This window comes from Monodon monoceros, unplaced genomic scaffold (genome assembly GCF_005190385.1).
Source record: "Monodon monoceros isolate NGI ecotype Baffin Bay Population unplaced genomic scaffold, NGI_Narwhal_1 Super_Scaffold_5, whole genome shotgun sequence".
NCBI lineage: Eukaryota > Metazoa > Chordata > Mammalia > Artiodactyla > Monodontidae > Monodon > Monodon monoceros.
In genome coordinates, this window is record NW_021703782.1 from 107,880,384 (window position 1) to 107,904,570 (window position 24,187).

Here is a 24,187-nt window from a genome sequence, read left to right on the forward strand (position 1 = left end):
ACATGGAAGATAAACTTCTAGAGATGAAAACTACAATTGCTGAGATGAATACATTGAATGAAATCGATGTCAGAATAAACAATGTAGAAATAAAGATTAGTGATTTTGAAAACAATGTAAACTGTCCAAAATGAAACACAGAAAGAAAAAAATCTGAAAAAAATTAATGAACAAAGCATCAGTGAAGTGCGGGGCCAATTATATGTGTAATTGGAGTGTCTGAAGGAGGAAGGAAGTGTGAGGGATAGAAGAAATAACAGAAGAAAAAAATGACCGAAAAAAAACCCTCCAAATGTAATGAAAGTAATAAACCCATAAATCCAAGAATCTCAAGGAGCTCCAAGCACAAGAAACATGAAGAAAACTGGTATCAAGGCACATTATACTCAAATTGCATAAAACTAGTGATAGAGAAGAATGTTAAAAGCAGCCAGAGAAAATGAAGGTTAGGATGACAGCAGATTCCTCTGTGAAAACAGTGTAAGCCAGGCAACAGTGGAGCGACATCTTTAAACTAACAAAAGAAAAACATCATCAACCTAGAATTATTTTCTTGGTGAAAATATCTTTCACAAACAAAGGCAATATAAAGTCTTCTTCAGACATCAAAAACTGAAATCATTCATTACCATCAGGCTTGCACTAAAAAAAATGTAAAAGAATGTCCTTGAAGCAGAAGAAAAATGATACCTGGTGGAAACCAGAGCTACAAAAAGAAAGGGATACACTGGAGAAGGGTAACTACCTTGTAAATATATCATTTTTTTCTCATTATTTATTTATTTTTTTAAAATATTTATTTATTTTGGGCTGTGTTGGGTCTTCGTTGCTGCGCGCGGGCTTTCTCTGGTTGCGGAGAGCAGGGGCTGCTCTTCGTTGCAGTGCGTGGGCTTCTCATTGCGGTGGCTTCTCTTGTTGTGGAGCACGGGCTCTAGGCATGCGGGCTTCAGTAGTTGTGGCACACGGTTTCAGTAGTTGTGGCTCACGGGCTCTAGAGCGCAGGCTCAGTAGTTGTGGTGCATGGGCTTAGTTGCTCTGCAGCATGTGAGATCTTCCCAGCCCAGGGTTCGAACCCGTGTCCCCTGCATTGGCAGGCGGATTCTTAACCACTGCACCACCAGGGAAGCCCTTTTCTCATTATTTAAATCTCTTTAAAAGATATGTCTTTTAAACAAAAGCAGAAATAACACACTGGCGTTTACAGCTTATGTAGAAGTAAAGTTTATGACAGCAGTAGCACAAATGGGAGTGGGAAAATGGAATTATACTGTTGTAAGGTTCTTATACTATATGTGAAGTAATATATCATTTGCAAGTAGATTGTGATAAGTTAAAGATGTATATGATAAACTCTAAAGCAGCAGAGTTATAGCTAATAAGCCAACAGAGATAAATTATAATAATGAAGATATTTAATTAATACAAAAAAGGGCAGACAGAAGAACTTGGAAAAATGAACAAAGAACAGATTACATAGCAGTACATCTGAAACTTATTTTTTAAAAAAGAACAGATTGGATATATATAAAATAGCAAAATGGTAGATTAAATTCCATATTGATATTATATTAAATATAAAAGTCTAAATGTCCCAATAAAAAACAGAGACTGTCAGATTGGATAAAAAAGTAAGACCCATTTATGTTACCTACAATGAGCCCACTTTTAATATAAAGATACAAATAGATTAAAAGCAAAAGGGTGGAAAAAGTTGTACCAGGTCAACATTAATCAAAAGATTAAATTGAATGTCTATATCAGACAAAGTAGATTTCAAAACAGAGCATGTTACCAAGGATAAAGAGAGTCATTTCGTAATGGTAAAGAGGTCAATCCAGTAAGAACATATAATCCTAAGTGTTTATATATGTATTAGAGATTCAAAATACATGAATCAGAAACTGATAGAACTGCAAGGAGAAATCCACAATTATATTTGGAGATTTTAACACCTCTCGCTCAATTGATAGAACACATAGACAGAAAATCAATAAGGATATGGGAGATTTGAACAATATAATCAACTGTCTTGGCTTAATTAACATTTATAGAACACTCTACCCCTCCACCCCAAACAGTAGAATACACATTCTTTACAAGTGCACATGAAACTGTTACCAAGATAAATCATTTTCTGGGCCATTAAAAAAGTCTCAATGAATGTAAGCTGATTCAAGTCACAGAAAGTATGATCTCTGACCACAGGGGAATTAAATAAGGAATCAGTAACAGAAAGATATCTGGAAGAGCTTTCAATTATTTGGAAACGAAATAACACACTTTTAAATAAACCATGAGTCAAAGAAAAAAAAATCAAAAGTGAAATTAGTAAGTACTTGGAACTGAATGAAGGTGAAAATGCAACATAAAATTTTGGGGATAGGGCTAAAGGGAAATTTATTTAACACTAAAACCCTGTATTAGAAAAGAAAAAAAGCTTCAAATAACTGACCTTGGGATCCCATCTTAAGAAACTAGAAAAATGAAAGCTAGTGAAACCCAAATTAAGCAGAAAAAAAGGTCAATGTGGAAATCAGTGAAATGGAAAACAGAAAAACCATGAAGAAATCTATGAAACCAAAAGCCAGTTCTCTGAAAAGAGCAATAAAATTGATAAACCTCTGGCCAGACCAATCAGGAAAAAAAGAGAAGACAAAAATTTTAATAAGTAAACCAAATAGCAACCTAGAAAAAACAGACAAGCTCTTTGAAACACACAAACTGCCGAAACTCACTCAAGAAGAAACAACCACAATAGGCCCAAATCTATTAAAGAAACTGAGTTTGTAGTGTAGTTAAAAACCTTCCCACAAAGAAAATGCCAGGGCCTGATGGTTTTACTGGTGAATACTACCAAACATTTAAGAAAGAAACATTACAAATTCTATACAGCCTTTCCAGAAATGAGAAAAAGAGGGAACAAACACTTCCCAGCTCATTCTTCCAGGTAAGCATTGCTGTGCAGATGTTCCCTCTTAGTCTCTTCTCCCTGTGTGGCCAGAGTAATCCTTTTAAATCTAATCAAATCCCAGTCTCTCCTCATCCCCAAACCCCCAGTGCCTTCCCACCTCCTTCAGAGTAAAAGCCAAAGCCCTGGCAATCACCTCAGGCAGACAAGATCTCCCCACCTCCCTGCAACTTCTGACTAATGTCCTTTTACTCTCCCTCTTACCTACTCTGTTCCATTCACATTGACCTCTTTGCTCTTCCTTGGACCTCCCCCAGTCATCCTCCCTGCCCCATTGACTTTGCAATTGCTGTTCCCTATGCTAGGAAAGTGCTTCCCCCATAGTTCACGCTACCTCCTTTGGGTCTTTGCTCAATTGTCATCTTCAGTGATGGTGTTTCTGACCACTTTATTTAAAATTATAATCTCAGTCCCCACTCTTCAACCTCAGCAACCCCATCCCTCTTACCTGCTTTTTCTCCCTAGTGGTTTTTACTCTCTTATGTATTCTTTAATTTATTTTGTTGTCTGTCTCCCCTACCCCCAATGGAAAGTGAACTATCGAGGGGCAGGGATTTTTTCCCCATATTCTACCTGTTGTAACCCTAGAGCGTAGCACAGTACCTAGCTCTTAGTATGTACTCTGTAAACATTTGCAGAATATTTCTCTCTTAATGGTGCTCTCTTTGCTTTGTTCTCAAAAAAAAAAGAAAGAAAAAGAAAACCACCTTCCTGTCTAAAGTGATATATTCTCAGGTTGTCCCATAGTTTGAGGACCAGGAATTTTTAAACCCATGGATTTACAAGAGGTGTTCCTCTCCTTTGTGGGGAAGGAGAGGGGTAATTACGAAAGCAACATGAGGAAAGGAGACCTGTCAGAGGAGTTCTTAGGCAGATCAGTTCTAGAAAGGTTGATGTATGAGATTGAGGCTTTGAAAGTTGATTCCTTTTTAAATAAGTACTTGCATACTTCTTGGAAAGCTTACATGAACCCCCATCCAGCATCGGTGTACCCCATTTTGAAGGCTAAGACCAAAGTTTATTTAACTTAATGATAGATCCTTGCTATTTAAACAATCTACAGTGAATATATGTGTATTCATATTCACTTGTATGTGTATGTGTAGGCAAGTCTGTAAATTCCCAGAAATAGAATTGCTGGGTCAAAGGGTAAATAAATGTGAGGTTCTGAGAGATATTGAATATTGCCAAATTTCACTTACGGGGCTTTTTGAGAGCCAGGAATCAGGTATGCAAATCCTAGGCAGAGTCAAGAGCTATAGCAGCTATAGGACAGAGGTAATGGCAATTTTGTCACCTTAAGTAGTGGAAAGCTGCAGAATTAATTAAACGCTGCTTTCAGTCCTTAGGAGACCATGTACAAACCTGATAAGCCCCCGCCCCTTGTCTTTGTACAACTCACTGGCAGGAAGTTGAACACCCAGGGCTGTGGACACTGTTTTTCATAAAGCTTTCTGGCTCACTTGCTCTGGAAATGTTGAGACAGGAATCAGTTGCAGCCAGCCAGGGCTGACTGTCCATGTTCTTGATGTGGTTTGCTGGAGACCTGCCCCTCATCCTCCTGTGGCCCAAAGGCTCCTAAATCCATTTGTGAGGATTGGTTGGTTGTGGGCACAGTCTAGATAAGGGAAGCCAGTTTTTTGGTACAAGTGCTGGCATTTGTAAGTTAGCAAACTTACTCTTTCTAGTCAGGAAAATGTCATTTTTATTTTATTTTTTTTTGCGGTACGTGGGCCTCTCACTGTTGTGGCCTCTCCCGTTGCGGAGCACAGGCTCCGGACGCGCAGGCTCAGCGGCCATGGCTCACGGGCCCAGCCGCTCCACGGCATGTGGGATCTTCCCGGACCGGGGACCGAACCCGTGTCCCCTGCATCGGCAGGCGGACTCTCAACCACTGCGCCACCAGGGAAGCCCGAAAATGCCATTTTTTAAAAGCCCTTGACAAGGAGAAAGAAAAATTTACCTTAGACCTTGAATCAGCTCACAGACTGAGAGCCTAGACAGATGGTAACAGGCATTTAGCTCAGCCTCCATTTTGCAGGTGAATGAGGCTCAGAGTGGGGGAAGTGCCTCCCCGAGCCTCCCACTGGAACCCAGGGCCCTGCTCTCTTGCAGGGCTTTTCTGTCTACCACCCACAGCTGCCTCTCTTCCACGGTCACCAGTGCTTTCCTATCCAGGTACAGGGAGGTTTGCATTAGAGAAAAGACAACCCTTTAGCATGGATTTCTACCACCTGGCATGACAATGGATACAGCTACTTATCGGTGCTGTTTGTACTTCTGATGTATATTCCCCTTGGGGTCTTGTAGAGCAGAAGGAACAAAGGGAAGGAAAGCGAACTGTACAGACGGTACTCACTCTAGGACCACTAATGTCGCTCTCACCAGCCAAATCAAGTCCAGCAGTGGGGTGCCCCTCGCAGCCCCAGAGGGGCTCATTCACAGGGAGGCAGCAAGCAGGGGCTCTGGCGGTGAGTGGGCTCCCCTGAGGAATGGGACATTGGGAGAAGGAAAACAGGGTGTTTATTGAGGTATAATTTACAAATGGTAAAATTTGTCCCTTTCAGAGTATGAGTTTTGACAGTGCCTACAGTCATGTAACTACCACCACCCTTGAAATGTAGAACTGTCCCGTCACTCCCAGCCCCTCCCCCGCCAGCCCTAATTCCTTTGGTCGCCAGTGCATCCTCCCAGCCCCTGCGACCACTTTTCAGTTTTCTGTCCTTAGGATTTTGTCTGTTACAGAATATCATAAACAGAATTATAAAGTGTATAACCTTTTGAGTCAGGATGCATTTAAGATTCATCCGTGTTGTTGCACGCAGTCAACGTGGTTCATTCCGTTTTATTGCTGAGTAGCGTTCTGTTGTATGAAGATACCCCAGTGTGTTTAGCCATTCAGCTGTTGAAGGACATCTGAGTTGTTTCCAGTTTTTGATGATTATGAAGAAAGCCACTGTAAATTCACATATAGGCTTTTGTGTAGACATTAATTTTCATTTCTCTTGATTAAATAATTAGGAATGGAATTGCTAGGCCATATGTTAAGCGTATGCTTAACTTATGAGAAACTGCCCAGCTGTTTTGCAAAGTGAATGTACTATTTTGCATTCCCACCAGCAGTTCCTACCAGTTTGCGTTCATGCCAGTTGCTCCACATTTTTACCAGCACTTGATATTTTCTCCCAGTCTTTGACTTGTTCTTTTCGTTCTCTTAACAGTGTCTTTAGACGAGCATGAATTTTGGGAATTCCCTGGCGGTCCAGTGGGTAGGACTCCACGCTTTCACTGCCATGGGCCCAGGTTCAATCCCTGGTTGGGGGGAACTAAGATCCTGCAAGCCTCATGGCACGGCCAAAAAAAAAAAGAATGGCATAAATTTTCAATTTTGATGGAAGTCCAATATATGAGTTATTTCTCTTAAGGTTCATACTTGGTATTGTACCTAAGAAATTTTGCCTAACACAAGATCACAAAGATATTCTTCTAGAAGTTTTTTTTAACATTTAGATCTATAATCCATTTTGCATTAAATTTTATATGTGGTGCATACTGACCAAGTGTCATCATTTTGTATATGGATGCACGATATTCCAGGACCATTTGTTCAAAAAACTATCCTTTCTTCATTGAATTGTCTTTGCACCTTTGGGGAGAATCAATTCAGCACATATGAGTGGGCGACTTGTATGCTTTTAACTGATTTCTAAATTCTGAAAGGAGAATGGTAAAAGGAAGAATCTTCCAATCTTTCTATACTACTGATTTCTCCACTAGGAAGCCTCTCCTAACATCTGTAGGCAGAATTATCCACTTCTTCTGGGCTCCTTTTTATTATTATTTATTTATTTACTTATTTATTTGGCCGCACAGCACAGTTTGCGGGATCTTACTTCCCCGACCAGGGATTGAACCTGTTCCCTCGGCAGTGAAAGTGCGGAGTCCTAACCACTGGACTGCCAGGGCATTTCCTGGGCTCCTATAGCTATTATGCATACACTTACTATGGAATTTTTCTCACCCTTATGATTCCTTGTTTCAGGGTCTGCTCCTCTCTCCTTCCCACCTCTCTCTCAAGACCAAGCATCCTTGGAGGCCCAGAAGTGTGTCTTCTTCCTTTTTATCATCTTCATCACCACTGGCTCTATAATGTTTGTTGAATGAATGGCCCATTCTCAAATCTCTGATGACAAGTCACATCTTTGATTGACAAGTGATGACAAGTCAAGAGTTTTATGAGAGCTATACCAGTCAGATGAGGACCAAGAAGTGAAGATAAAGACCCAGTTCTCTTTAAAGCAGGAGCTGTTTCTTATTCTACTTTGGTGTGACCTCTGTTTTGCCAGGGACGCGTAGGGTGGGTCTGTCATACCAGGCACATTTGGGTTATTGGTGGAATCTCAGCTTCAGAGCATGCCTGGCTTCTTGAGTCCCTCTTCCTTTGGGATTCTTTCATGCTGGGCTTCAGTCACTGTGGCTTTGTTGGGAATACAACTCCCTACTTCCCTTGAGTTGTTTTGGAGATCGGACAAGAAAAAGTAAGGGAAAACGCTGGGCAGTATTGAGAATTATTGACTGATTAACCTTTGAAATTCATTTGTTTATCAGAACCCTAAGACTCATGAAATATTTATTGTTAATTCCAGTATTTCATTGGTTGCTTCTCCTTCCCCTAGTACTTTGGAAACATAATATTTACCACCTAGAAATTTTACTACCTAGAAATTTTCCTACAATAGATCTTAAATATTCTTCTTAACGTTTTGATCTCAACTAATTTACTCTGATTCTTGGTTTCTGTGAGAAGTTTACCAGTTTGGACTGTTTGTCCAGAAGATGGGTGGTGCCAGGGTGTATATTTGGGAACTCTTAAAGTTGCAGCCCTTCAGGCCTCTGTGAAGGCTGCAGACTGGAGAGCGGCAGTTACTTGTGAGAGTATCCAGGTGCTTCCTATGAGTGGGAGATGTGTTTCTGTGCCTTTCAGCCTTTGATGTGCCAGGCTGCCGGCGTTCTCAGATGTCTGTATTTTAATCAACCTGAGCTACATCTCCCACTCCCACCCAGGTCTTGATTATCTTAGTTGTATATACAGTCCTCCCCCTCACATACACTCCTTAGCCAGGAGTATGCTGGGAGTCAGTAGAGGTGTCAGGGCTGGGTGGAACTGGTGCGTGTTTTCTCTCCGGGAACGTGGCTCTTATTAGAAGCATGTCTAAATAAGATGCCACGTACCTGCAACATATAGAGTATGGTCTTTTTAGGTTCACAGCATGGAACTGAGCAGCCAAACGTATTGCATTTCTAATCCTCTGTCTCATCCTTTCTATGACATCCAATCAGGAAATGGGGTCAAACTCTTAGAACACATTGCTTTCTCCCTTTTTTTATTAACATTTTTTGAGGTAAGATTTACATGCCATAAAATTTACCATTTTAGTGTACAATTCAGTGATTTCTAGTAAATTTATATAGTGTGCAGCCATTACCACAGTCCAGTTTTAGAACATTTCCATCATCCCAAAAAGATCCCTTGTGCCCCTTTGCAGTCAGTGCCACCCCCATGCCCAGGCAGCCGCTAAATCTGCCTTCTGTCTCTATAGATTTGCCTTTTCTGCACATTTCCTATAAATGGAATTATACAATATGTAGTCGTTGTGACTGGCTTCTTTCATATCACAGTGTGTTTTTGAGGTTTACCTGTATCGTAGCACATATCAGTACTCCATTCCTTTTTATTATTGAATATTATTCCATTCTTTGGATATACGTTTTGTTTATTAATTCATCAACTGATGGATGTTTGGATTGTGTCCAGTTTCGGCTGTTATGAATAATGCTTCTGTGGACATTCATGTACAAGTCTTTGTGTGGACATGTTTTCATTCCTCTAGGGTAGATTCCTAGGAGTAGAGTTGTTGGGTCTTACAGTAAGTTTATGTTTAACTTTTTAAGAAACTACCACAGTGTTTTCTGTAGTAGGGCTGCACCATGTTATGTTCCCCCCAGCAGCGTATGAGTGTTTTAGTTTCTCCACATCCTCACCAACACTTGGTTTTGTCTGTCGTTTTGATCATAACTATTTGAGTGGCTGTGAAGAAGTACCTCGTTGTGGTTTTAGTTTCCATTTCTGGAATGACTAGTGATGCTGAGCGTCTTTTCATGTGCTTATCAGCCATTCATATTTCTTCTTTGGTGACACATCAATTTAAATCTTTTATCCATTTTTTAATTGGTTTGCTTACTGTCTTATTATTGTGTGTTGAGTTCTCTGTATTCTGGATACAAATTCTTTATCAGATATGTGATAGAACACAGAATTTTTTAATCTTCCTCACACCAGTACCAGAGACGCTGGAAAGGGGAAGGGACAGTTAAGGTAGCAATAATAATTAATGTGTGATTTTTGAGTCTTTGTTATGAGCTGGATACTGGACTATGTGTTTCACAGCGATTATTTAAGACACTTTCTCATTTTCTAAAGGTTATAGGATAATTTCAAACGCTTGCTCTTCAATTAACAGTTTTTAATAGATAAAGAAAAGAAACAATTGATTTGGGAAATTCTTAGATTTACGGGAGTTAAAACTGGTCTTTTAGTATTACCGTAAAGACTAAATGGCTGTTATACAGATGCAGAATACCAGCGGTTTAAAACAGCTAGATGTTTATTTCTTGCTTCTGTTAACAGGCTGACATTAGCAGTCCTGCACGTGTATGGGAACTCCACAGAACCAGACACCTGCTATGTTGTTACTTTTAAGGTGTGGATTCTACCTCAGGATCCAAATGGCCACTCCAGCAAGCCTGTCCCCTTGCAGGCAGTGGGAAGTAGAAAAGAGAGGGAGAGCATTCTCATTCCTTTTAAGAACCTGACCCAGAAGTTGCATGTATCGGTGCTGCTCGCCATATCATTGGTTAAAACTTAGTTACATGGTAATGACTAGGCACAAGAGGGACTAGGAAATGTAGTCTTTATTCTGGGGCCATATGTCCATCTAAAACTTAAGGGTTGATGGTGAGAGAGGAGAACAGATGTTAGGGGACATTGTTGGGCTTGGCAGTTCCTGTAACTAGTCTGTGTGGGATTCCCATTACTTTTTCATCAAAGAAAGTCTAGTTGATATGAGGTTATTGGCCTAAACCTTTTGGAGCAGTTCATTTTACTTTTGTTTTAGAATTGCACTAGAATGTTCTTAATGGTGAAGTAGCCATAAATATGAATTACTATTGCTTAGGGAATGTGAAGATACCTTAGTGATTAAATACAATTCTGGAGTTGCTTTACTGAATACAGATTTTATATACCAGCTCGTAGGAAGGGTAGCAAACAAGAGGACAGCTTCTGCCAGGTTGACTTTGTTTTGCAGTTTTCTTTTCAAGTGGCTCTTTCCTCCTGACAGTGCCATTTAATGAGCAGTTTCTCCAATGTTAACCGTAGCTGTTCTTGTCTGGTTAGTATGTAGTTCTGGATCAATATGCCAGATCTGTCTCTTTAGGAAGGAAAAGAGCACTGTTTCATTTAGAGATGTCATTACTTGTCTAAGGACAACAGTAATTTCTAACACGTGTAGGGAAGCAATCTTCTGGATCCATTTGTCCTTTGTATGTTTAAAACCCTGACAACAAAACAAATTGGTACTGAATGTTTTGAAGAAACAAACATTAACGCTCTCTGAGTGTTTCATTTCTAGGTTTTCAGGCCTTGGTAACATTACCAAGAAATCTGCTTTCCCGGGTGCAGCTCTATTGCTGGGAAGATTTTAATATCAAAGGAGCCCATACTTTTACAGCCCACTTCAGCTGCCCCAGAGATAACTTGGATAAACATGGGCTCCTTCACGTACCTCCTAATCCCTGCTGGGTCTTACACTGTGGGGAGGTTCAGACAACTTGTTTTCTTTCCCTTCTGGCCCTTCTCTCTACACTCCCCTCCAGCTGCCTTCCTTCCCCCACCCCCAAAGTAACGTGATCTCCTAGGCCTGGTCTGCTGCTTTGGCAGATTCTTTTAGTCTTAGAGAAAGAGAGGAAAAAAATTAACCATTGGTTTTCCAGTTCAGACTTAACAAAACTATAAAAGCCAAAAGCAGTACCAGTGTTTGAAAATAAAAGTATTGTTTGTAAATAACCAGTGCTTGGGCTTTTCTTTTATCAACCAATTCTACTTAAGGCAGATTAAATTTACCTTATTATAATGATGATAGTTTATCGCCTTTAGATTTTTGCAACATTGCTACTTTTGACTTGTTTGTTTTGTAGATATCTTAATCTTTATTCATTATTCAGATTAAAAACAAACAAACAAGACTTTCCACGATTTAAAATAAAATTCTGTGGCATTTATTTCAAAAGGTAACCAAAGTAAAAGGGAAAAGACAATTCATGAAATCATGCAAAACCCCTTTAAGCTGAATTCAAGCACTTAGATTTTAATAAGAATATCTCAAACTATTTTTGTTTAATAACATAACTGTTTATAATTTAACTTTAAGTTATGTGACTGGATTTAAGAATTCAGGGTTTGGTTGTTTCTTCACCACCAGCAATATTAAGATTTGAGACCTGTAGTTTGCAACAAATTTTAAATACTTTTTCAGCCTGGTATCCTAAAACTAGTCTGTCAGCTCTTAATTATGGGTGCCTAGTGGGTGTCACATAATCGAAAAAATCTAGCAAGGTGGTTTGGAGATCTGGGCTCTTTTCCTGGCTCTGCCACTAACTTGCTATGAGACCTTGTACAAGTTTTCTTAGCCTGTTTGTGCCTCAGTTGTCTCATCTGTAAAATGGTCGAACTAGATTCTTTTTTTTTTATTTTTTAAAATAATTAATTAATTTATTTATTTTTGGCTGTGTTGGCTCTTCCTTGCTGCGCGTGGGCTTTCTCTAGTTGCGGCGAGCGGGAGCTACTTTTCGTTGCGGTGCATGGGCTTCTCACTGTGGTGGCTTTTCTTGTTGCGGAGCACAGGCTCTAGGCACGAGGGCTTTAGTAGTTGTAGCACGCAGGCTCAGTAGTTGTGGCTTGCGGACTCTAGTGCGCAGGCTCATTAGTTGTGGCACACGGGCTTTGTTGCTCCGTGGCATGTGGGATCTTCCCAGACCAGGGATTGAACCCGTGTCCCCTGCATTGGCAGGCGGATTCTTAACCACTGTGCCACCAGGGAAGTCCCAAAACTAGATTCTAATTTAAAATGATTAAAGTTTGCAGACCTGTTTTTATTTCTGTTACCTCCCCCAAGCCCCACTGGAATGATAATAAAAAGATTTTTTGAAAAGTGAAAATGCATAAGGACAAAACGAACCCAAAGGGGAAAGTAGATAAGAAAGGTGAACACATTTTTGGAAAATGAGAGGCAGTCAAAAGCGTGGTAATAGACTTAGCAGAATCGAAGAAGCTGAAGCCTAACCTCTTCTAAGAGAGACATTGATTAGAAGTAAGCCAGTTTACTTGTAAGAACCTGAGAGAAAAAGTCAGAAATTAGAGGCATTAGTACCACAGAAAGCAGGGGGTCGTGAGGCCTTAACTGAAATCAAGGGGATCAGTTGGAAGTCTGTAAAGGACTTTTTAGATTCTTCACACCCTTCCCCATCCCTGTACAGCCAAATGACCACTTCTGTTTCCCACCTACATGAGAGAGAAGTATTATGGAGAAATTGCCCTATAAAGGCTCCAGACTCAGGGATATTACCCCCAGCTGGGGTGCAGGTAAGCCATTGGACTGAAAACAGTGGGGTGGGCAAGAGCAGATTTTTTTTTTTTTAAGTCTGCATGCTGAATAATGAGATTCTCAGGCCTCTTCCAATACCTGGTAGCCAGAGCCCTAACAGAGAAGAGATGGAAAGATTCTTTTCTAGAGAAAAAAAACAAAAAAATAAAATTGAATGGTCCCAGAGAAAAGCCCATTTGGGGGTTCTCTTGATGGAAAAGTAGGCTCACCACCTTCTTTCACTGAAGTCCACATGTTGTGCCACTTCCATGCATATTTTTTCAGTTCCTCTTTCATGTATAATGAATGGACAGCCAAATTAAAAGTCTCTACATGATAGATAGAGGGTAAAACAAATTCACAGAGAAAGGGAACATGGTGGAAATAAAGACAATGCAGGAAACAGAAGAAGAGTTCAGAAGAACTATTCACTGCTCTCCTCAGAGAAAAATACAGCAAACGTCAAACAACAGTGTGTTATTAAAAAGTAGCAATCAGAATAAAATGAGCTCTTTAATACTGAAAACATGATATAAAATTTAAAATTCAACACAAGACTTGGCAAATAGTCCATCTCAGAAAGCAAAACACAAGACAAAGACTTAGACAACAAAGGAGAACACATAAGAAGATTAGAAGCTCAATCCCAGGGCTTCAGTATACATCTGGTAGGAATTCCAGAAAGAGAGAAAATGGAGGAGAATTTAGGAGACAATAAGTATCAGAAAAATTCCAGAGCTTAGTGAAGTATTTTCTGGAGTTAAATGACAAATCTTTGAATTGCATTGGCTCCCTGAGTACACAGAATATATATATATATATTGAGTCCAAGCCATATCATTGTAAGATTTCAGAACACCAAGAATATTAGAAGATCCTAAAAGCTTCCAAAGAGAAAAGCAGGTGATATATAAAGGATCAGGAGTCAGAGTGGAATTGCATTTCTAAACAACAATACTGAAAACTAGAAGATAGTGGAGAAATGCCTTCAAAATTAAGTGGGGAAAATGATTTTCAACCTAGAATTCTATACCCAGCCAAACTGAGTGGAATGGAAAGGCATTTTTTAGACATGCACCTCCCCTCACCCTGCCAGGAAGCTACTGGATGATGAATTCCAGCAAGATAAGGATGTAAGTCAGTACACAGAACTGAGGATGTTTTAAGTGTCTTAGTATTTGGAAAAAATTCTACTAGGTGTTTGGCAGATATTTGAAATGTTTGGGGAAAAAACAGTAATAGGCATAGAGAAGACGAATCAAATGAAAAAATCAAGGCAATTAATATCCCCAGGATAAACAAAGTTATATAATAAAGGAGACATTCATAGTGTATTATTGGTGGAGCAATGAACAATATTTATATCATCATAATAATATCAACACTGACCAATGATTTAACCAAAAATTGTGATTTTATTGTTATGGGAGGTTGGAGATGGTGATAGTATAATACTACTATAATAAGTTAATATATAATGTGGAAAGCTGATGAATCAGAAACAACAATATGAGGATATTAAAAATCTGAAGAAGGCTGCCTGTGGGGAAACAGACAAGGGGATGGAGTCAGGGGACTACTGATTTTATTATAAGACTTTTAGTACTATTTGATTCTTAACCGTGTACGTATTGATATATTACTATGATTAAGAAAAATTAATAAAAAATATTTAGGGCATACCAACAATATTAGTTTCTTCCAGGAGAAGAATTGTTTAATCATTATGTTTGACTTGTTGATTATAAAAAATATAGTAAAATCTGACTAAAATGAGATTTTCTAGAACGTGGATGTAATTACTCTAAAGCAGTTTAGATGTGGCCCCCCCATTAAGAATTGTAGCTCTGGGGCTTCCCTGGTGGCGCAGTGGTTGAGAGTCCACGTGCCGATGCAGGAGACACAGGTTCGTGCCCCAGTCCAGGAAGATCCCACATGCCGCGGAGCGGCTGGGCCCGTGAGCCATGGCCGCTGAGCCTGCGCGTCCGGAGCCTGTGCTCCGCAACGGGAGAGGCCACAACAGTGAGAGGCCCGCGTACCGCAAAAAAAAAAAAAAAAAGAATTGTAGCTCTGTAAATACCAAAGGGCCTAACAAAACAAGCAGTGTTATATGAAAGACAGTCCTATGTGTGGCCTGCACATCAAGTTCTGGGCCTGAAATAGGCCCCCACTAAAGACGTGGGGTGTGGAGTTTGTGTTTTGCCACAAAGCTGTGGTTGTAAAACTTTGGCTTTAGGATTAAAGATAGGACTCTGTGTGACATTGAACCTTGGTTGCTACTCCTACCCCACAGCTAGTGTTTCTTTCCCTTAATAAAATAAGTTGATTTCCTCGTCCCTTGGAAAACCTCCAGACTGCTTTCACTCCCTCAGACTGTGCTTTCTGGGATCAGCTGCACATATCACATTTGTTAATTTTAGTTCTTGACTTATGGGAGTAAGACTTAGGCAGGTAAACAGACCATCACCTGATATAGTTAAGAGGCCTCTTTTGGAAATAACAATAGTTATTGACCACCTTCTCTGCATTGGGCACTTTCCATACATTATTTCCAATCTTCATAACCCAGTGAGAGAGCTACTCTTAAGTCCATCCCCCAATTTTACAGACTAGAAAATTGAGTCACTTGCCCAAGCTATCACAGTGAGTGGCAAGTTTGAGACTGAGAATAAGTTTGCGAGATGTCATACCTCATTCAGTCTCCACTGTGTTGCCTCCCCCTCTCACCTGGTTTCCCCATACCAGAGTCCCTGGACCTTTCTGACACTTGACCAATAAACAGTGTTATCTCACTGAAAATGTATGATACTTAAAGGGTTGCTTGTATGCCCTTTACCGGGGCGAAAGTGGGTATGATTGATGTGATATTCTAAGTTGCATTCTCCAGTGGGTTGAGCCCACATCACTAGGGAGCCTGGCAGTCTCTCACTGGACAGTGTCTGCAGAATCAGAGGATGTGGGCTTTGTTGGCATGTGAAATAGCATACACATACCTCAAGATCTTTGCTCTTTCCTCCTAAAGTTATTAACTGGGCTGGAAACAGTGAAGGGATCAGTCAGATCTGGGACCATCTGGTCCTGGGGGCCCCAAACCAGGCACCATGTCAGATTCATCTGTCTGCCTTAAACTCCCACCCCCATCCTGCTGCTCCCAGGTGGAGATTCCGCATCCTGCATCTGTGTCCTGCTTTCTTCCCTTGACCAGCTTCTGTGGTGGGCCCTTGTCCACCCGTCCACCCTGCTTTTAAAAAAATAGGACTGAACTCCAAACTTTAAAAAAATTCAATCTGTATCCAAAATTTGCAGAGAAGAGTTCTCTTTTGGTAACTTGTTTAGAGTTATACAATTTCTTTAACTCACAAATTGCTTTCAAATGAATAAATTTTAGAAATATCCGTCCCTGTTTGTCCTATTCCCAGGGAAAATAAGAAGCAGCTCTTCCCACGTCCAAAACAGTGGTTTTTAAACTTAAGTGTGAGGACTTCCCTGTGGTCCAGTGGTAAAGAATCCACCTTCCAATGAAGGGGACGTGGGTTCGATCCCTGATCGGGGAACTAAGATCCCACATGCCGTGGGGCAACTGAGCCCGCGCACCACAACTACTGAGCTTGTGCGCCTTAGCAAGAGAGCCCACGTGCAACAACTAAGACCCAATGCAGCCAAAAAGAAGAAAGAAGGAAAATAATAAATATAATTTTTAAAATGTCTAATATATGCACACAGATCATCTGGGGAACATGTTAAGATACAGCCCGCTCCGTATATTCTGATTGTGTAGGTCTAGAACGGAGATCAAGAGTCTGCATTTTAAGTAAGTACCCCAGGCGATTCAAAATAGGTTGTCCATGGACTGTACTTTTAGAAACACACAGCTCAGATCCCATACTTTAATGTAATTAAGGACCTTTATTCTTTCTTTCTTAATATCTTAATATATTTTAAAATATTCTTAAATATCAATCGTTCTAATTCCCTTAATTGTTTTAAGACACATTTTTCAATAGTTAATGATTTTTATTTCATCCTCTGGCTTTGCTACAGTTATCCACCGTTCACGTAAATTGCAAATTATGTCCATTTTGGAAAGTTCAAGGGCTTTAGACCTTACTACTTCTAGGTGTGTGAACCTGGACAGGATACTTACCTGTCCCAATCGCTGCTTACCCCCCTGTTTCCTTACCTGTGAAATGAAGTTAAACTACACAAAATTCGTAGGGTTTTTGGGAGGCTTGTGCCTGGTACATATTAGGCACATATTAAAAGTATAATTCCTTTCCCAAACTGAATGTAATGTAGCAAACACGTTAGTTCACAGTCTTTTTAATTTCTTTGTTTGTTTTCCTTTTTTTTTTCTTCTTTAAGTTAATGGCTTTTAGGTTTAAGGTTGCTTAGAGGGAATCCTTCTCAGGCCTTTCTTCATTCTAGTAAGGAGATTGAAGCTCTCTTATTTGCTTGTAACAGAATGGTTTTTGTATCTTGTGAATAAGCTTCAAAGAGCATCAAAAGCCAGATCTGGAAAGAACAGTACTGGTTTAATTTGGTGCTGTGCAGCTTGACGATGTTTTCAATATTCGTTGCTGCTAATTCAGAGTGTTTTGCCAGACCTGTTCATGTATGGTTTTATAACTAAGTTTTAAAAGATTTGGACACAGTTTATAAGCATTACTCATTTTAAGAGTTTTTAAAGGGATAAAGTCATTTTATTTGATTTGATTATTTATTTATTTATTTATTTAGGCTGCGCCTGACCTTCACTGCGGCATGCGGCGTCTCTTTAGTTGCAGCATGTGGACTTCTTAGTTGTGGCATGAGGGCTTCTCTTAGTTGCAGCATGCGGACTTCTTAGTTGCGGCATGCATGCGGGATCTAGTTCCCCGACCAGGGATCAAACCTGGGCCCCCTTGCACTGGCAGCGCGGAGTCTTACCCATTGGACCACCAGGGAAGTCCCCAAAGGGATATGGTCATTTTAGACTCAAGAGCAGAATATTAGTAACAGTCATTAGCTTTTTAAAATAAACTTACACCCTCATATAAAGTATGGCACATGCAAACAAATACCTGGGCCTGTATTAATTGATAGAATTCAAGGATATGGTTAGAATTGCAAAAATGTCCATTAACATATAATCCTTTGCATTAAGGTGCCTATTTGAATATAGCCCATTAAATCTTAAATGCTATATAATGACAGACTTTATTATAGTCTGGTCCAAAGACCTTTAACTTTCTAAAATGGCACCAACACAGTAGTTTTCAGCTTATTTGTACTGGTGGCACCCTTTGGGATTTTATTTTTGGCATTACACTGGAGGTTGAAAGTTTCAAGTAACACTAAACAAATTGGCTATCATTACAAACAGGCTCTCTAGCAGAATGATAGTGTCTCCCAGAATCTAGATAGCATCCACAGTCACTTGTCACCTGGTGGCCCTGTAGCCTTGTGTCTCCAGGCGATGGGAACTGCTATGTCTTCTTAGGTACCTATGAGGCCTGACCTGGTACTACAACACAAACCACAGGTCCCTTACTTGCAGTAGAAACACATTTTGTACATGAATCAGAATCTGACAGGACATCTCTAAAAAGTTAATGACACCCTGGCTGAGAAACCCTGTGATATACACTAGTCACATCCAGTCCAATCTTGAACTGTCCTGTACTAGTTTTGGCAGACCTGAGTGAAGATCTTGTTACTTAGCCATTCCTGGCGTACTGAAGATACCCAGGTTTTTGTCACTGCAGGTTAGGCTAGACCACAAACGAGTCCAGCTTTGCCTCTAGAGCTGATCACCGTAGCTGGGGTCTCTTGACCAAGGCTGCTTCTGAAACGTATGACAACCTTAGTTATTTAACCAAAGATATAGATATCCAAAGCTTTAATTTACTTGGAATTTATTCTTGGTGGGAAGGGGCTGCGTAATCCACTGGTTAGGAGCCTGATCCTTGGAGCTAGGTAGACCTGGGTTGAGTCCAGCTCCGCCTGTTCCCAGCCATAGGACTTTGGGCGAGGTGCTTGACTTCTCTAAACTTCAGATTTTTACCTGAAGAATCAGATAATAATTCTGTTTTCCTCACAGGATAGTTGTGCAAATGCAATGTGGTAATGAACAGAGGGTGCTTCTCACAAGAGTCTGACTCATAGTAAGATCTCAGTACATGTCAGCTCTTAGTATTCATGTGCTCTAAGATGTGTACTAACTTAATTTTTCTCCCTATTGCAATTTAGTTATCTAACACTATTTAGATAACTTCACTTCCCTATAGTTACTGAAATTTATCTGATTTTATTTATTTATTTATTTTTGGCTGCATTGGGTCTTCGTTGCTGCCAGCGGGCTTTCTCTAGTTGCGGTGAGTGGGGGCTACTCTTCCTTGAGGTGCACGGGCTTCTCTTTGCGGTGGCTTCTCTTGTTGCAGAGCATGGGCTCTAGGCGCACAGGCTTCAGTAGTTGTGGTGCACAGGCTTAGTTGCTCTGTGGCATGTGGGATCTTCCTGGACCGGGGCTTGAACCTATGTCCCCTGCATTGGCAGGCGGACTCTCAACCACTGCGCCACCAGGGAATCCCGGCAGGTGGATTCTTAACCACTGCGCCACCAAGGAAGTCCCTATCTGATTTTTATTAAATTATTTGATATGATTGGATTCCATATGGTTTCCCACTGATCTGGATTTCCAGTTTTGTGCCAAGGAACACATTATTGTGATTACTGTTATTTATTATGTTGTTATATTTTATGATATTGTCTTATCATTAGTTATAGAAAGATTTGGGCCAAGTACAGCAATGAAATGGATTTTAAACAATGGCCCCCCGTGGCACACACCAAACAAGGGAAGACTTCTCTGTTGAAGAAAATGAGGCTTCTTAAAGAAGGGACACAGGCCATGACCCTGATGAGATCTCATCGTGGAGACTAAGCTCCCTTTACAAATTATCAGAAGTTATGTTTGAATTTGAACTTGCCCATCTCTTTTGTCTCCTAGTCTGGATGTATGATTTGACAAATGTGTTGCAAACTTGTGTAGTTGTAATGTGGGTTGCAGCTCTCTGATTATTCATTCCTCAGACACCCATTGAGTTAGCCTGAATCACAGTAAGCTCACTGAGTGTAAATGAGACCAGAATTGATAATTCCAGAGGAATTTGCATTATTCACCAACAGTCTAGGGACATTGGGTTCGCCAGGGCACCGCGCCCAGTGGAACTCACTTGGCCTTAAGTGGTGCAGGTTGGGGGCACCTCCTGCCACAGAGATGCAGGCCTGCCCTCCCCAACTGCCGTAGTTGTCGGTGTCTTTCTTGGGGTGTTAGGACCGCACTTCCCAACGTTGAGAACCCGTGAATGCCGCGCTTAAAATAACCACCCTCTCTTTCCTTAACCCAGAAATTGGCGGGACCTCGGTTTCGGACCGCGGTAACGGTCCAGGGCCGGCCTAGGCCTTGAGAACGCCGGGAAGCTCTGGGTCCGGGCGCGGCGCGGCGCGGAGAGGGTTAAGGCGGCGGGGGCGGGCCTCGCGGGCCGGACTCCTGGCCCTTTGTTAACAGGCGCGTCCGGAGCGGAGACCGAGACGCGGCCGCGGCCACGGGCGGGCGCGCGGGGCGGCGGGGAGGCGGCATGGCGGGGCCGCGGGGGCCCGGGAGGGCAGGCGGGGCCAGCCGGGAGAGCCGGGCTTGAGCCGCGCCGCGGAGCCAGCCCAGGGCGCCGGCCTCGACGCCGCCGGCACGCGAAAATGTTGGAAATTTGCTTGAAGTTGGTGGGCTGCAAATCCAAGAAGGGGCTCTCGTCCTCCTCCAGCTGTTACCTGGAAGGTAAGCGCGGGGCCGGCGCCGGGACTGGGTCTAGGCGGCCGCGTGTCCGCCGCCGGGCCTTCCTAGGCCTCGCCCGCCCGCGCGCGTTCCCTCCTCTTCCTCTCCCTCCCTCTCCCTCCCTCTCCCTTTCTCGCCCTTTCTCTTTTTCCCTCTTTCTCTTTCTTTCTCTTTCTTTCCCTCGCCCGCCCCTGGGCGCTGCCGCGAGCCGAGAGGGTGCGGGGCTCCGGCCCCCGCGCGCTCACCGCGGCAGAGCCCATGTCGGGAGGGCGAAGTCGCGGGCCCTGGGCTGCGGGGCTCTGCCCGAAAGTTGGGGAAAGCAAACTCTACAGGCCTGAACGACCTTGTGAGCCCACGTTGTGGAATTTACACCGGTAATTAGGAATTATGTGTCAAAAAGGTCAACCCGTGTTTGTGAAACATATGATTTTCATTAAGTCTCGTGTACAAAGAGCACACGGCTCTACCATTTATGGATACAGAATTTCAAGTGATCTTCCTACTCCCCCCCCCCCCCGCCTTATCTACGGACCACGAAGAGGTCTTAGGAATTCTCTCACTTTTGCGGGGCGAAAAGAAAAGTTACCCCGCATTTTAAGAAGGCATTTTGAATGAGTCCAGGGTACTTGGGAGGGAGGAGGATAACCTCCTGTTAAGTTCCTTCGGTAAAGCCTCAGAGCCCGGAGCGGTTCACTTTCGCCCTCTTTCCATTCTACTCTCCTTTTCTTCTCTAATCCCATTTTTTTCTTTTCTGTTTATTTGTCTTTGTTTTCTGTCTTAGTAAGGTGACAACTGAAAAAAAAAAAAGCTCCAATTGAGTATGATGAGTGGACCTCATTTTGTAGCTTCAGGGTGAATCTGAAATTTATCTGATTTGGGGACTGGTCATCCCAGACTGCTTGCTTTCAGCAGAAAGGCTAATTGTACTTCAGAGATGTAATCCTGCTTGCATTTGTTTGTCATTTTCATTCAGGACTTGAAATAGGAATAGAAATGTAAAGCTCATTTTAGAACAAGTAGAATTTCTGCTGCCGTAGTGCCATGAAGTTGTAATGTTTTTCTTTTTAAAATGAAGGCGAAGTAAACGGAGACCTTGTTAATCGTCTAACCTAGTTTTCTTTTCTTTCCAACTTTTTGACTTGAGGGTCTGCCTGAAGTCACGTACATGTGCAGCTCAAACCATAAACTCCAGTGATACAGGTGCCCCTCTTGCCGTGAGATGTGTATGTTGTTAGCCCAAGGTTAGTCCCTTGGAGAAGATGCATCCAGATGGAGTGGGCTCACAAAATCTAGCATTTAGAGGGGAAGATGGTTTATTTGTCCCTAAAAGTTGGCATCTGAGCAGCCAGAATCATCTTCAGTTAATATGTTGCTTACTTTCCAAGTTGCTCAAAATTCTGGACACATTCTCATTTACATCTGTAACGAGTTAGTGTTAGGCATTACCATCTCCATTTTGCAGATGGATACTTACGGCAGAGTAGATGAATGGGCTTTTGTAGCTGCAGTGATGGAAGAAAGGTTAGGTCACAGCAATGCTGTGACATTGTTTTGTTTTCCTGGGAGTAAACAGGAGATTCAGTTCTTACCTGGCTGGTCTAATTATTGTTTTGGGGGAGGGGAGACAAAATCCAATGCGTCTTATTCCAGCATGTCTTGAAATAATGTTGACTGTCAAGTCTCAAAAAAAAAAAAAAATTCTGATTACAGCAGACTGCCTTGCATTAAGGCTTCATCTAGGAAGGTATCACTCTAGGAATTCTTTTTTGTGACTGAGTTTTCCTTCTTTCATTGTTATGGTTAATCGGAGAAAGTAAATGGAATTACTGTTTTGTAGTTGAGAGAATTTAACAAACCTCAGTGATCGTTTCTTAAAGACTGGATGTGCTATTAGTCGCTTGGGAAAAACACTTGCCAACATCTGGATAAGTAATCCAGGCTTTTTGTTTTTACTGACATCCTCAATCAATCAGTCAGTGTTTAATTGACATGCACTAGGGACCCAGGCATCCCGAGTCACGGAGAAAATTGAATATGGTCAAGTTTTCCATTCTATCAGAGAAAGTTCAGCCATAAGTGCAACTTGATCACGCATCTGTTGCTACTTGGGCCTAGCTGTCAAAGCAACAATTATTAAATGCTTACTGTGTTCCAAGCACTGTTTCAGCATTCTGTATGATTTAATTTGCTTATTTCTCATGACGGCCCTTTGGTTACTTCCATTTTATAGATGAGGAAGCTGAGGCATCTGAAAGTTAGGAAACATGTCTAAGGTCACAGAGCTAGCACGTGGTGGTGCTGGGATTTGAACCCTTGCTGTCTGGCTCCAAAGAGCCCAGTTTTAGCCAGTATATGCTTTACCAGCTGTGACTGTTTATATCCTTTGGAACTCTCTGTGGATGTTAAAACGGTATCTTCAGAAACACTCTAGAGCCTGAAACAAGGATATTCTTTTTTTCTCTTCTAGAAGCCTAATACTGATAAAAATGATTACCTTTAGCCGTAGATGTATGTTAAAATAGCTGTACATCATAAAAAATTCTAAATAGGAGAGTGAAAAGAAAATTCTATCCTTTATCCAGTTTCCCTACCCAGAAGCCTCACTTGAGTTTCTTGTGTGTCCTTCTAGAAACATTTTATGCATATATAAGCATTTATAGCATTTAAATTTTGTGCTCCAGCTTTGTGAAAGTATATGTTTATAGCAGTAACTATTCACCATGACCACATTTTGCTTTACAATCTTAGGTTTACTTCAAGCACTGAATTTTCTGATTATTTCTTCCCTCTCCTAGAGGTGTGAAAGAAAACATGAACATTAGCCAATTGAATTCTTTTTTTTTCCAGTTTACTTTTATTTATTCATGTATTTGTGTTTGCGTATATGGTGCATGAATGTTGTACATGGGCATGCTAGTTCTGTACTGTGGAATCAAAAACTAATGTCTGTGAAGTGAACTCTTCCTGAACTTTCAAAATTTATTTTAAGGGCCCACTTTTAAACGCTTCTTTTCAGCAGTTAACTTTCTGGTGAATGCTTTATGTGGTGCCAGCCTCACAGATACACTTTTAGAACTTATGCCTCAGAGAAGCTTATGCTCTCTTTCTAAATACCCTCTCCTGAGGTCATCAGATACTTCCCTTGTTTAGTAACAAAGAAAATCTGAAGCTCTTTCTGCAACCAAATAGAAAGCCAGTCAGTCCTTTTCATTTGGGGTTACGTTGAAATTGTTGAGCATTTATGATGTGACAGTTCTTTGGCACCAAGCACTTCATAGACATCCTCACTTCATTCTCATACCAACGCTATGAGGTTTCTAGAGAAGAGGAGGAAGAAGGGCCCCAGTTCACTTTGGTTGGAAATACTTTTGAATTTGGAGTCAGGCGATCCCAGTTTTCATCTCTCAGCTTTTCTGTTTTCTTACTTCTAAAGACCGAGAGAACAAACATTCTGTCCAGCCCACCTTCAAGGATTGTTTTGAGGATCTAGGAGATGATTCAAGGGAAAGTGTTGAGACCAATAAAGTGCTAAACGTATGTATTTATACTGATGTGAGGTTCTTTTGAGATGTCCTTAAATCAAGGCAGTGTTATGGCCAGGGTATTGCCAAGGTCCCATTCTCACGTGAAGCGCGCAGCTCTGGAGCCAGCCCGCCTGGGCTCAGATGCCGGCCGGGACCCAGATGCTGGTGACCATGGGCACATTGC

At 41.4% G+C, this 24,187-nt stretch overlaps 1 protein-coding gene across 5 annotated transcripts in view; it reads left to right on the top strand.

Annotated features, from left to right (window-relative positions):
* Window positions 1-24,187, top strand: part of ABL1 (ABL proto-oncogene 1, non-receptor tyrosine kinase) — a 134,218-nt gene that overhangs the window by 69,210 nt on the left and 40,821 nt on the right. For 2 of the 5 annotated variants that reach the window (XM_029201799.1, XM_029201801.1), the window contains exon 1: window positions 20,303-20,482. The exons of the other annotated variants lie outside the window; for them this stretch is intronic. In XM_029201799.1, the coding sequence (XP_029057632.1) occupies window positions 20,404-20,482 (79 nt within the window). In that variant the 5' untranslated portion in view covers window positions 20,303-20,403. Of the gene's footprint in view, window positions 1-20,302; window positions 20,483-24,187 lie in introns of those variants that run through there. 5 annotated transcript variants of the gene reach the window in all.